Source organism: Calliopsis andreniformis, chromosome 9 (genome assembly GCF_051401765.1).
Source record: "Calliopsis andreniformis isolate RMS-2024a chromosome 9, iyCalAndr_principal, whole genome shotgun sequence".
Classification (NCBI taxonomy): domain Eukaryota; kingdom Metazoa; phylum Arthropoda; class Insecta; order Hymenoptera; family Andrenidae; genus Calliopsis; species Calliopsis andreniformis.
Genome location: NC_135070.1, coordinates 18,727,230 through 18,741,361, shown reverse-complemented (window position 1 = coordinate 18,741,361; position 14,132 = coordinate 18,727,230). Strand labels below are relative to the sequence as shown.

Here is a 14,132-nt window from a genome sequence, read left to right as displayed (position 1 = left end):
TAACTACTGTATTTTACACCCACAGTTCTGAAACACCCTCAATCAATACTAACCACTAACACAATCCTCCATATATTCCATAATCCTCGTGCACACGCTAATAAACGCAAAAAACAAGTGGAATAATAAAATACTGTGCAATTCAAACCGCCAATGTACGGTTCCTGTAGGGGTAGGCTTCGTAGCCGGGACAAACCTGGACGCAATTCTGCCATGCTTTGGGCGACTGGTTAGGGGAGCAATTAGTGGTGGCGTTAGCAACGTTGTTGCTCGTCGATTGCGTCGTGGTTGCTGGAGGATGATCGTTCTCGGTCTTGTTAGTCACAGATGAGGGCGATCGAACAGGTGAAATTTCTGCCAGTGACTGAATGAGGCTCACGAGAGGATCACTGTTGACTTGGTTGCTCGGTTGCTGGTCAACCATAGCCAGCAACCCTGCGTCCACGTGATCGGTGCTCCTGTTGCTGCTCGTGGTCCTGCTGCAGCTCTGATAAGCTATCACTCTGTTTCGCGACTCTGGCCGCGAGTTTCGAGCGAAATCCTGTGATTGCTTCTGCTCCATATGGTCAACGACAGCGTTGCTGGTGGTCAGTTGCTGCTGTTGCTGACGGTGCTCGCGCAGCAAAGCGTCAGCGCGAGCGAAACTGTCGCTGCGCGACTCCGGCCGCGGCGGCTGAGGCTTTTCCATGCTAATGAACGTTGCTGATTGCTGCATTGCTAACCCTAAGGGTTGCGCGGTTGCTAAGGCTGAGCGGGGAGATGATGGGGGACTCTGAAAAGCAAGCGAAGCGCTTCATGCTAAAGGGAGCTCGAGGCCTTTAATCCTTTCCGTGCTGCCAGCGTGTTTTTCGCGAACCATCATCGGAACTCCTCGTTAGTCAATTAATTTGGTAATGATATTAACTTTTTACAATTATTTACAATCGTGAATTTAAAATCGGGGGTGGAATTCTATGTGAACAGTGAGTGAGTAAAAAATGGTGAACTTTTGCCTTGGTTTTTTATGTAATCTTTTTAATGTATCACGCAGCACAGTGGAAAGTATTTTTATCTCTATGAAAATAGTGGACCAAAAACGTCGTGTACTATTTTCGTGGATGGAATTTCGTTTCAAAAAAATTGTGCGCGAAGGTGCGTGAATTTTACTGATTGCAGTGTTGGTTCAGCGAACTTTTTACAGAACGATTTTTAAAAAATGAAGAGTTGTACATGAAATAAACTTTTTCATCCGTTATCGTTCTACTTTCCACTGTACCACCCTCTGAGGGATGGCACACAACACTTGCCATAATAATCGGTTGAACAGGAAGGCAGAAGAAAGGGTTAAGCTGTACTCCGACCATAACTACGTGATCCTCATTGCGATCTACGGTCTAAAGGGCCATTTCTTGCTGCTTAGGATCTAACTGTGGGTCATAACCATAAAACACGGCACCGCAGGAGTTGCTTTTACAGTCGCCGTCTACGAGGGACTAAATTGTAGAGTTCGTGCTACCACTGTCTCATCGGTGCAAGCCGGAATCGATCGTTTCTATTTTATTATCCTTATTATCGACAATTACTTTAAGTAGCCCGATACTTCAGCTAATCCTCCTTCTAATAACTTAGCGATGTTTTTCCAACCATTCGAAAGATTTAATAAACATTCATAAGAGAACACCCTGGGCTTGAAGACTGTTTTCTCTGTAAGCACGATCGATTCCAACCGAGAGCTAACAGTAAGACAGGCTCTGCTGTTTTTTCTCGACTTACCTGACTGTCGCTGTATTTGCGATAGTCGTAGGCTCGTTTCACCGACATGAAGGCACGCTCGTTCACACTTTCCGCTCGTGGCCTTCCTAAGGTGCCCGTGCCCACAGTTCCGTTGTACTTCCGGCTGCTCGATCGTTGCGGAAGCAGAGGACTCGCTGGCGCTGAGGTGTAAGGGACTGGTCTCGATTGCGTCTAGACATATTTCAGATTCATTTCATATGTAAAGGTTGGTGAAATCTTGAAATTGGAGACACGGAATAATTGTATATAATTCAAGACGCTATTCTAAGGATTCGATTAAAAGGGATCCAGAAACGTCATCTACATTCTCCATCTCACCTGTCCAGAAGTTGAATGTGCCGTCCAAGTTTCGTCGTCGTCATCCAGAACAGCGGAGTCGCTCGCGTACCCGTCATGCCTCAGCCTTCCTCTTTGCAAGCTTCTCAGTTCGCCGATCACGCGATTTCCGGTCTCTTGGCGCCAAAGTTTCCCCGGGTTCCTTTCGTCCCTTCTCGCGGCGAGCTTCAATTGCTGCTGCCTCAGCCACGATAATCTGCCAACAGCAGGGAGCAAGGTGAAACTTTTCCGTCTCACTTCGGAACTTTCACGATCGTTTGCGCCTTTAATCAATCTCCTTCTCGCAGGAAAGTGACAAGTGAATGGTAAAAGGGAACGCTCTAAATAGGAACTTCAGATTCAATTCAGCGTTTCAAAGCGAAGCACTTCAGCGCCTGTTATTAGTCCCATTCGACTTCCCTGCAATTTTGAATCACCCTTTTCTAGTACTCCTAAGCAACACAGACACGAAAATTGATTTCCCTTCAGGAACTCAAGCCTTGCCTTTTATTATCGTTCCTAGGAAACAGAAATGTTTACCGCAGAAAAAGCGACACTGTGCAAAGGAAAAGGAGAATGATCGAGGATCCAGCACGTGATTCTCTATCACCTGTCGCGGATAAGAATCTCCTGTCTCCGTGGAGCAGCTGTTTTCATCCCGATACCTCGTGACTTCTCGCTTTCGCGGGTCTAACGCCGACTCGGGTTACTCGCGAGCAGATGAAAATACGAGAAGCCACTTTCACGAGGGGTAGGAACGCGAGACGCGCGACTCGGGTAACAAAGCCTCGTTAGAAGCGGCAACAAACCGGCCCGTCACGGTTGCAGTCGGAAGGGGGCCAGAATCGGGACCTCCTACCACGATAGATCCTGGATAATTGCATTCTGATCGACGAGGTCGCCTCGGGCCATCGGCTCTGTGTTTCGCTTTCGCGGTCTGGATCGTGATAAATGGATCGCAGCGATTACGCTCTCTCGATTTTGTTTACGACTAACGAAATTTATGAACTCGGTCCTACTGGAATAGGGCCGCGCCCCTGGTAATACTGCGAGCACCGAAACGACCGCAATCGAAATGTTTCGGGGACGGGGGAGCGAAAATAGATATGGAATTGAGCTTCAGTATTTGGGTCTACATGGGATCGATACTTTCCCTCGAAAGCGCGAATACAAAGGAAAACAGCGGCTGAATGGTTTCTCTTAGATTTTAGGACGACAGAAGCTGAGGTATTGGAGAATATCCTGAGACCAATTTTCTTGTATTGGACAGAGTGCTGTTTGGTGGTGATGGTTTTGAAGCCTAAGTTGTGACTCACAGCATTTTGTTTTATATGGTCTGTTGTTATAGTTTCGACAGCTTTGGTTCTTGTAGGCTAGGTACTATAAAATATCTGACGTTCGGCAGTGATTGATGGGGATCGTGAAAGTGAACTTATTCTGAAGCATTGAAAATTGCTGCAGATAAGAATGAATTTAAAGCAGCTCCTAAAAACAAATACTGAAATAAAGACTGATATTTAACAAAGTTTTCCAATTCTATCATCACATTCAACAATGTCCAATCATCCAGTACACCGTATTCTGAATTGCCCTATTGTCCTGACTTCCACCTAGACAATTCTGCTGTCCAAAATGAATTACACCCTCCTCGAGGGCTATTCTGGCTTCATCTAAGTAGTCTGCCAAGCAATTTCCCCGGACCAGCGCAACATCTTCCAAGAGAAAGAAAGTCGTCTCGGGTCCTCGGCAAGGACGACGGAAATACGAGTTGGCCAGGGAAAATTGTACGAGCTTTGCCAGCCCCGCCTTTGTGCTCTCGCCGCGAACGACTTCCGCATCCGAGCTCCCCGGGACTCCGTCGCGGAAACGGAAAAATTGCCATGGAACGAAATACGGTTGGACGAACGGGGGATTACGAGGAAGCCGAAGAATGAACGCGAGCTGAGGTGGAAGGGGTGAACTCGTGGCGGCCGATTTAGCGCGTCTCGCCCGTTCTATATTTATAATTATGTCAGAGGGCGAGCAGGGCCCAGAAATAGTAGACTCCTCTCCTCCACTTTCCTCCCCGCGGAACGGCGGAGAGTTTTTCTCGCGACATCACCGCGGGGAATCCTTCGAATTCCAACGGAGGAATCCGTCGGAAAGTTTTCTGAACGGGATGGCAACAGTAAACCCGCTGGCAATGGCTTCTCGAAATTTTAGGTAAGGCTTTGTACCGTTTCGGCGAGACTACAGTTACTGTTCGGCATTTTCAACGATTGTTTCCCGAGAAACGGAGACCGTAGATGGAGCTAGGGCAGAACCTGAAGACCGAGAACCGAGACAAGGAACGAACGACGAGAAGCCCCGAAAGGAGAAGTTCTTTGCGGCTGAGAAAGCAGACCTGCCAAACGTCTGTCGACCTCTTCGACCATAAACGTCGCCTGTTTCTCCATCGTAGCGGGCCGCGGTTTTTCATAAATATCCGGGCGAAACCAGCGGTTTCGCAGGCTGCGGCTCGGCCAGCCGACGCGTTTATTTTCACGGACTTTCGGCCCTGGCGACTCGATACACAAAACAGCTCGTATTTTAGCGACGACGCCGCTTGCGGGGTTCGACGAACTCGGTTCAAGGAGCCTACACGGTTAACAAACTTGTTAAACCCGTGGACCCCTGCTTTCTCCTTCATTCAGATAAGGTTTCGACGGGTTGAGCGACCGAATTACGAGCGGTCGCGATCAACCGGCACTTCAGATTGATACAATCACGCGTGGCGGAAGGTATTTCAAGCGGGGAGTGTAAATCTTTAGCAACTTGATCTGGGGGAACTAGTGTCTGGGATCTTCGGGAATGGGAAGTGATGGAGAATTTTTGAAAAGATTTGTCAGGGATTTGTAGAAAGTAGACACTTGGGTTAATACTCATTCTAGAAAAGAATAGACTAAATTCCTGGATTCCAAATCACTCTCATCTCCAATTTCCTCGACTCTCATATTCCCAAATCCCCAAATGACCGACCTCCTAATTTCAAAGTCTAAATTCCAGCGCTCCAAATATCTCAACCTGCAAAGCCCTAAATTCCCCAGGTCCAAGTCTCAAGGCCTCAATTCCCTAAATCCTACATCCTTCAAATCTCGATCTCGAAAGCTGAAATCCTGAAAGCTCGACCCCTCCAGTCTCTCAAGCCCCGAAAACCCGAAATCCTCGAATGCTCTCACTGCTCTGAACTCCGTCTCCCATAAAACCACTGCAACGCTGTAGAGTAACAAATTAGCGCGCTGACAACGGTTGCTCACGGTACCCACCAGCCAGCCACGGACCTCGTATTTCATCACGCGATACCACTCGTCGTGCTCCCGCGTCTGTGCCCGTCTGGACGCATCTACTGGCGGTCAGCCGACTTTCCTCTTTCCACTTGCATCGCGGACGACAATGACTCACGACGACCGCGTTCACCATTCGCGGCAGAAACTCGCGGCGAGTGCCGTAATCGTGTCCCCGTATGGGTAGACGATTTATTAATTGTCCCTCGTCGACTTCCAGCGCCTTTTCTCCCTCGCCTGCCACTGCTCGCTCGCCGCTCTTTTGCGGCGCCTGTTTCGGAGGACGCGTTGCGACACGAGCGGTCGACGCTCGTCTGGAAGCTCTGCCAACCGATCCCCCCCTTCGCTTTTCCCGATTTTCACGGCAGGTATCGCGGAAAGCCCACTAATCTCTGGCGTTTCACAATGTACGCCAGCCACAGCGATATATCGAGCGTGATGAAACTCTGCTTTTCGGTACGACCACGCATCCCTCGACGTATTATTAGACAGTCTGAGCATTTAATTACGGGATTTGTTACAGCGGGTGACGTTGACGGTAACTTCGGCGGGAACGGTGCCAGAAAAAGGGCATCGCGGTAATCAGTCTGAGAGGTATAAATAGGGGAGACGGTTTAGAATTATTCGAAGTGATTGAGTTATGATAATGAGGGGATAGATAGGAAGCCTTGTAGTAAAAATAATGTAGGAGAGTCTGTAGAAGGAGACTGCAATGTGGTGGGGAAGATAGAAATCCATAAGTCATTCGCTGTAGAAACTGGCATGCGAGGGAAGTATGTCTGACTTGGCTTATTCTACTGACATCGCTGCGCCTGACTTGGCTGGCGCGCGTCGCCAGTAGAATGAGTCCCAGGTCAGACACATTCAGAACACTCGAACGAAGCGTCGAACACTGTGTTATCATTCCTGATTTTCTCTAGCCCTTCAAATTTCCTGTTGTCAAGCACTGTTGCTTGCATATCACAATATTCCACTCACACCTCGTGTAATTAAAATACTCCAAAACTACTCGACCTCGCAAGTACCAATTAACAGTGTGAACTCACCCGTCGACATGGTCAGAGCTGCTCTTCACAGGCCCATTAGCGAACTCGGGCGGAGGATCGGGTGTGTTGGGGCTCAAAGGACTAATGGGTCTTCTCGAGTTCTCTCCGAGGATATCCTCAAAGTCGACCATTGGCGCAGTACCTCGCACAGAGGCCTTCCTCACCAGAGAAGGCGACGACAGTTTCTGGTGTTTGATCATGTCCGAAGTGGCGCCGTACGAAAACGGTTGACTGGTCTGCCTTGCGTGATAAGGGATGTCCTCGTCAATATAATCGATGTTCCCAGGCGGTGAGAAAGAGTCGGTTTGCTTCCTGTACGACTCGGTGGAGGACTCGGAGATCTTTCTCTCAGGTGACGAGCGATACTCGAACTCTTCTCTTCGATGCTCGAGCTTGACAGGCTCTCTGTACTCGTTCTTCAAAGTGCTGTAGTTGCTGCAAGTAGTGTAGAGTGGACTGGAGTCCTTCCCCGCACTGTAGCTTCTGTAGGAGTCCTTCAATGTGGAGTAGGTTGACGGAGGATGGCTGCTTGGGTGACTGCTGTAGCTGCGGGTCTCTTGAACGTACATCTTCTCACTTCTCTCGGCTCTGTAGTCCTCTGTCGGAGGATCTGGCATTGACTGTGGACACAACCAACAGAAATAGACTTTTTCATTGTCTTTCGAATCGCTGGTATTTCTGAAAGGGACTAGCTCTTCAAATAAGGGCTGACTAAGCGATGCGACTTGGAATGGATTAACTACATATTTAAGGGTAATTCAAAGGATGTAAGATCAGAGTACAAGGGCTCGAATATTAGTATAGGGAATGAGTAAATGAAATTTTGCAACTCACCTCAACTGTAAGCATCATATCATGCAGAAGCTTATCAAGATCACCATGAGCCTGGTTCTCTGGTTCTGGCTCGGGTGGACTAGGTCGTTGTGGTGGAGCACTGCTGATGCCGCTATCCATGGAAACTGTCAATGGTGAGCCACGGGCACCACCGGCAGCACCCTGGTGTACCACAGCGTACAAGGATCCATCTATGGGACCGCAAGTGTAACCTAAGCCACGAGGTGATGTCTGCACGGAGGAACTCGAGGGTGGTGGTGGTGATAATGGAGTTTCCCGTCCTTCTAAAAAAAAATTCCATGATCAGGTTAGGCTCTTTCAATTATTCTACAGTACATATGCAAATATCACGTTTAAGAATTAATTGGAGATTTCTGGGACTTTGAAGTTTGCAAGCTTAGACTTTTGGATATTTAGAGATACAGGAACCTGGAAATTTAAGGACTCAAGAAGTGGGATATTTAAGTACTTGGGAGTAAAAATTGAAACACTATGCCACTTGAAAGTTTCCAGACTCGAGGACATAGAAACTCAAATACGTAACCAAGTTCTTAGAAAGCCGAAGACATGGAATCTCAAGAGTTTAAATCCTTCAAGACATAACTCCTTCCGTATTTAGCTACTTCAACATTCCTTTCCCTCCTTCCTAAATTTATTGCAATTACAGTTCCTATAATTCCCTGCAAGCGCCAAAGAACAAAGCGTCTCGTTAGAGAGGAAACAATCGGCTGTAAATCGTTGACCGATGAAACTCGAGGAACTAATTGCAACGAGAGGGTCAAGAGGCATCCCGATCTATAGATCGTCCTCCCTGTTTCAAGAACGTCGCGGCAATTTAACGCTAATCCGTGGTGTCGAGTCACGCTTGAATAATTCACGTGCTCGTGACTGACGTAATCCTTGCGGTAGGCTGTTCGCGAGCCGAGGTCGAGGAAAGTCGAAGTTCACACCCGACAGGGTAGGAATTCGCGCGATGACAACGCCAGTGGTGCCTGTGCGATTGTGGCTTTCATCTGGATTTCCAGAAATCCCCTTGTCACGGAACACGACGAGGCGTCGTGGCGAGGAATGTCATTCCAGGAACGTCCTTTCCACTTTCGCCTTGCTAAAATACATCTTTCAGGAGTTCGTGATCGAAATGCTAAATTGGATCCAGCCAGAAGGGAAAAATTCTCCCACGACTGTCATCTTCCGCGAAACTTATTTCCAAGTGGCTCGTGGAATAATCGATCGACAACCAACGTAATTTTGTTCTCGGTGGTATGGAAGACAAACCTATTTCTTGGGAAATTTATCTTCTGAACGTAGCACTGGGCCAATTGAGGGGAATTGAATATTTGAGACGTACCAGGCGCCCTGCTTTAACAAATTACCCTTTTAGGTCTCGCTTTTTCAAGCTCCTATCTTCAGAAATTGATTCGGATGAAGAATAAGTTCTTATTCTAAGGTAATTGATGTTCCATAATTTTGTCACTAATTTCAAGTTCTCCAACCTAGCTTCACAGATTGGAATTGCATATCAGTGGAACAAAAGGTCTCCAATAAATTTCAATTATCATATGTACTATTTAACCCATTTCTATCACTTTGAACTAACTTGCTTTCAGACTCTGTGCATTATCTCGCGAAGGAGATATAAATCATTCTTATTCCATTGTTTCTTGCCAATATATTCGCAAACTCAAAGTAACAGCAGCCTTCTTGGTCAGTCACGGCCAATCCAGCGGCTGGTGGATGGACTGCGTTTAACACCCGCGCACGAACGCAAACACTCGAGAAGGAGCAGCGTGTTACCGTTCGATCGAGATCGAGCAGATATTATTGCTAGCGCGTACAGCCTCCTTCACGGGCCGATGAAGAGAGAATCTAAATGGCGCTGGGTATCGGGAACGTGGTCGTCGAATACGCGTTGAGCGTGAAAACCTAACGACGCGGTAAATCTTGAAGAGAATATTTGCGAAACGCGATAAGGCAAGCAGCTGTTATTAACGCTGATGCCTTTTTCTTGCAATCGTGCCACTCTGCCCGCTGAATAAGTACCCTGGCTAGTTGCTGCGTCTACACAGCAGAGATTAATTTCATGAGGAACGCTTTTAGCGGGAGAAGAAAAGTGTTGTTCCAGACGTCTCTGAGTGGAACCTAGCACTTTGACGCCGTGAGGCGTTTCGGTCTTTCGGTTACAGTGTTACGGGTCACTGGACTTCACTCACGCTTATTTGCATCTGTGTCACGTGCCCAGTATGATGTCTGTGCTTACGAAGTCTCGTAATAATATTGATGACGCGTGAACTTTGGATTTTGTACTACTTTGTGTACTTTGAGTCAATGAAATGAAAGGCAATATTGTTCACTGGTATAAATTGAATCGAGGGTTAAATTGTACAGCTTTTGGAATATTACACTTTGGTGGATTTTTTGGAGAGCTTTTTTCGAATGAAGACGAAGTATCTGGTACTTTGAATTGGGTTGACCACCTACGACGGGACCACCCCGAATTTCTTCGGAGAACCAAACCTGCTGGAGGCTAAATTCAGGGGTTTTGGATAGTGTAATGAAAGGAGTTCTCATCGACGTCGCCCGAAGGAAACGTTTTCGGAGAAGACGCTAGGTGCATCCTCCAATTGCGTGATTGGAAATGTTCATTAAGTTCTCCCTGAGGTCTCGAGCTAAAATACCAGTTGTAGTCGACAGGGAATCAATTGGCAGCTCAAGGCCACTTTCCCAACCATGGATCGTCTCAGATACAGTGATCATATTAATATTATGTCAATTTACCTCCTCATTTGCCACTGAATTGATAATTTTCGGACTAACACCAAACATGAACGAAAAAATAATTAGGAAAAATGAAATGTGACCAGGTTGAAACTTTTCTCATCAGGTTAAAGTTCACAAAATAAGTAAAAATCCAGGAAAATTTCACCACGAACATTCTTTGCAAGTAAACTAGTATCAGTTCTAGTAATTTATCTCAATGAAAGCCGCAATAATAATGCGGAGAATGCGTTAATCTCCCAGGCAAGTACTGACACGATTACAGCCGAGTGGATCTATGATCGCCGAAGCGATCTGCAACGAGTACTTAATGCGTGCATGCTGCAGCTGCAACTGTGACTCTGCCCAGATAGAGACGTCGCCTTTGGCCAATAATCGCTCACGATTCCCGCGGATTTATTGCGCCAAATGGATACGTTCACGCAACGATTACGTTTCTGCTGGTCGTGCCTGTTGCTGCACCGCTCGCCGTTTCCTTTTGCATCCGCGTGCATCGACGAAAATACCGATCACAACCAAGGACGGAATCGATGGAGCGCGACTTATTGTACAGTTCAATTCTGATCGACCGATCCTGAATTTACGACTGAAAATCTGACAGAGTCGATATGTTTATAGGTTACGCACTGATTATTCTTTCACTCGACGCAATTAAAAAAAATTTTCAAATTCTATCAGTGAAAAAGGAATGAAAGATGCAAGAAAGTTGCAAGGGGATTAGAAATTAATAGAACAGACAAATAAAGATAAGAATCAGAAGTTAGGGATAGGCCTTACTTGTTCTACCAACTTTGTTCAAAGGAATCTCAGAGAGAAAACAGGGTGCATATCAAGGAGTGATTTGTGACGAGTGCCATTAAATCGGGGTAATAGAGAAAGTGATAAACCGTATCATCCGAGTCGAAGCGGGATGCAGCGTTTTCAAGGCATTCGCGTCTGCACTGGTCGATGGAACGATCGTTTTCACGAGCCTCGGATCGTCATAAACAATTGCACTTAAACAACGTGGTCATGCACGCGTTGCAACTCTCCTAAGTACACGATGAAATTAATAGTGGACGAACAACACGACTCCTGGAACGTACCGAGCTGACCACTTTGCCTAACGATCGTGATCTAATTTCATTTCGCACTCTTTAATGCTGCTGGCGTGGCACTTTATGCATCGTTGTCTAGGAAATGTTTATAGGAAAACACTTCTCTGACATCAATGGGGAATATCGTATATTCTGCAAGCAGCGTAAAATGGAACACTACTGAGCTTTATTCTGAGCAATACATTATAGTGACATTTTCAGTTCTCTTCGAGAATCTAGGTTCAAAGAACTGCTTTTTATGTTATTGAAAATAAATTTCTTTAAATTCAAAGTTTACGAGATGAAGACCCAAGTGTGATCTAAAATTTGTTATTTCAGAGAAGCAAACTGTTCCACTCCACAGTCGTGAATGTTTGATCTCTAATACACCTAACATACAACTTCATCCTGAAAATTCATTCCCCGCTGCTAAACGATCGCGCGCTGCTGGACGCGTGCATCTTTACGGCACCCTGGGAGACGTCCAGGCGTCTCGAGAAAGCGCCATATTTTCCACCTAAGGGAGCAATAGAATCCACTGAAACGGGGCAATACATTTCGCTCTAATATTATACCCCACGCTCTCAGTTTCCCTTCTCTCCCGCTCCCCAACCCTGGTTTCACGAATCCCCGCGCGTGTTTCAGCGTGCACGCGTATTAATAAGCGACGTAAGGAGCATCGCCAGCCTCGTCGAGTTGGATATGGTAATTAGATTCTCGCGCGGAGACGTCATCGCTTTGGCCGGTTCTCCCTTCTTCCTTCTTCTCCCTCTCCCCTCTCTATCGCAGTTTCGTTCTTTATTTTCCTCCTTTCCGCTCGCGCCCTTCTTTTCCTCCATTCACCACGAGGGATCGGTCGATTACGCGACGTCTTATGGTAGTAAAATTCGCGATCGACCGGTTTCTATTCATGCGAACGAGGGACTGTCATTATCTTTGAGAGGAGAAAAAACCGGCCAGCAGAAGGAAGAAGAAGCGCGATCGCGAAACGCAGAAAGAGAAAGGGAGACGGCACGGACGAATTACTCGTTTGACGGCCTTATAGAGATTCATGAGACACCGATGGGAAGTGGGCACCGATCCAGACGGAATATGCCTTCTTCGGGGCCCGCTGATGAAAATGCCAGCCGACTGGGGGCGTGGTGGCTCCGGAGAAATGCGCAAGCCACTCGTATTGGCGGAAATGTGTCATCGAGTGCAAGAAAGCTGCTTTAAACACGAAAATTGTTAGTCACTTCTTGAAAGATATTGCGAGAAGTGGGTTGGCTTCCCTTAGAGACTACAGAAAGAGAAATTAATCGCATTTGCAGCTCTCTTCATTGATTGCCTCTTCACTGCATAAAATGGGATAAGTAGAATCGGACGGTGCGTGGTCAGACGCGCATGAATACGGAATGCCTTTCGATATGGTCACGTTTCGAGTTTCCCTTGGGATTGGAAAGTGATTTGGGGTGAATAATAAGACTCTTTTAAGGTTGAATATTTCGAATGTATTATTGAAAATTATTTGTGCTATTCACCGTGTCCTTTTGGAAATTTATGTACTCGAAACAAATAAACTACTCAGATTATCATGAAAGAGTACCGTACAGAGCAGGTGCAGATGATTTGCGAGATACAATTTATCACAGAGGATACTTCCTCCATTTTTCCAGAGCCTGACAAATTTATAAAGGCTGTAGCATGATCATTGATCAAGATCTACCTCCAGGACCATCAAGAGATTCTCTATCTACCAAGGTATCCAGGGGATGGCTCTAAAAGACCACATTCACTTAAAGGGAAATACCACACAGTGTGAAGAAATTTCTCATGCCATCCAACCAAAAGAACTCGAGATACTGCAGGAGATAAATGAGTTTGGGTAACATGCAACCGTAGACACTTCAGTCACCTTCCAAGTGAATCATTCCAAAGCTATCAGATCATTTCACTTTATTCCTAAGATCGACTACTTCAAGAATATACGTTAGTACCAAAACAGCAGATATGATGACTTCACCTTAGATCATGGGCCAGATCGCAGTCAGCTGAGGTCGTAGGAATAGTTGAACCAAGATATCACAACCGCGGGGATAAATATGCAATAAGGTGGCGAGTAACGCGCGAGAGTCAGAACGCATGGGTTCCGTTCACCGAGAGCACAGAAACGGCACTGTACGTTGCAAATACTGCACGATGCTGATCACGGACCACTACCACCGCCGTCATCGCGATCAGCATCAACCACCACCACCAGCTACGTCACACCATCGCTGTCGTTCACCACCACACCGATCAGCCACTATCGTCATCGTCATTGGAGGCAGGCCTCGTTTCGGCCTACGCAAGAAGCAGAGTTTTTGGTTCTGCCTCCGCACTCATTGCTGAGTAAACGCGTGTACACGGTTGCGGAGGCACGATATGAGGCGTACTTTCGCGTGCTACGAGCCTCGTCTACTGCTTGTTTCATGTAGCACCGTGCACTCAAACTTCCTTGTGCAATGCATCCGGAAAAATATTTTATGCTACTACCACAAGTGTATTAGTAGTCTAACAGGATTACTTGGATTAAGCCTACGACTGTCCTAAGTGGTTCTGGCGGTTATTGCTGTGACATGGAATATTCTTCAGCTACGTGTACGTATTTTGATATAAGAATCTTGAGTAGTGATGGGGAGTCTTAATTAACTCCTAAGCAGGTTTCGAACCTGTCTGCATATTATTCAGATTTTAAAAGCAATGGGAAATATTTTATGGGTTACATAAATTTTAAGGCTTCATTAGAGCTTCTAAAATTTCTGAAATTTGAATAATGTTTGAGATGGTTTGCAATGTCTTGAGGTTCGTCGTAAACGTCAGCAGGTTATATTCGCAAATAAAATAGGCTCACGACTGACATATAGCAGGATGTTAGTATCTTTTGGCACAGCTCATGATAAATATCACCCCTCTAGGAGATGACATCACGGTTATATGAATTCTAATGAGCCCTGGCTGTCCCTAGCACCTCGTTGACAACTGGTTGCCAT

General features: G+C 46.4%; 1 protein-coding gene across 9 annotated transcripts in view; it reads right to left on the bottom strand.

The window, feature by feature from the left end:
- Positions 1–14,132, bottom strand: part of By (focal adhesion protein tensin) — a 140,851-nt gene that overhangs the window by 4,937 nt on the left and 121,782 nt on the right. For 4 of the 9 annotated variants that reach the window (XM_076386049.1, XM_076386053.1, XM_076386054.1 and 1 more), the window contains 5 exons: positions 7,271–7,554; positions 6,437–7,056; positions 2,092–2,305; positions 1,753–1,944; positions 380–772 (listed from right to left, as the gene is read on the bottom strand). In XM_076386049.1, the coding sequence (XP_076242164.1) occupies positions 380–772; positions 1,753–1,944; positions 2,092–2,305; positions 6,437–7,056; positions 7,271–7,554 (1,703 nt within the window). Of the gene's footprint in view, positions 1–196; positions 773–1,752; positions 1,945–2,091; positions 2,306–6,436; positions 7,057–7,270; positions 7,555–14,132 lie in introns of all 9 variants that reach the window. The other 5 variants (XM_076386056.1, XM_076386048.1, XM_076386047.1 and 2 more) reach the window with 3 other exon arrangements.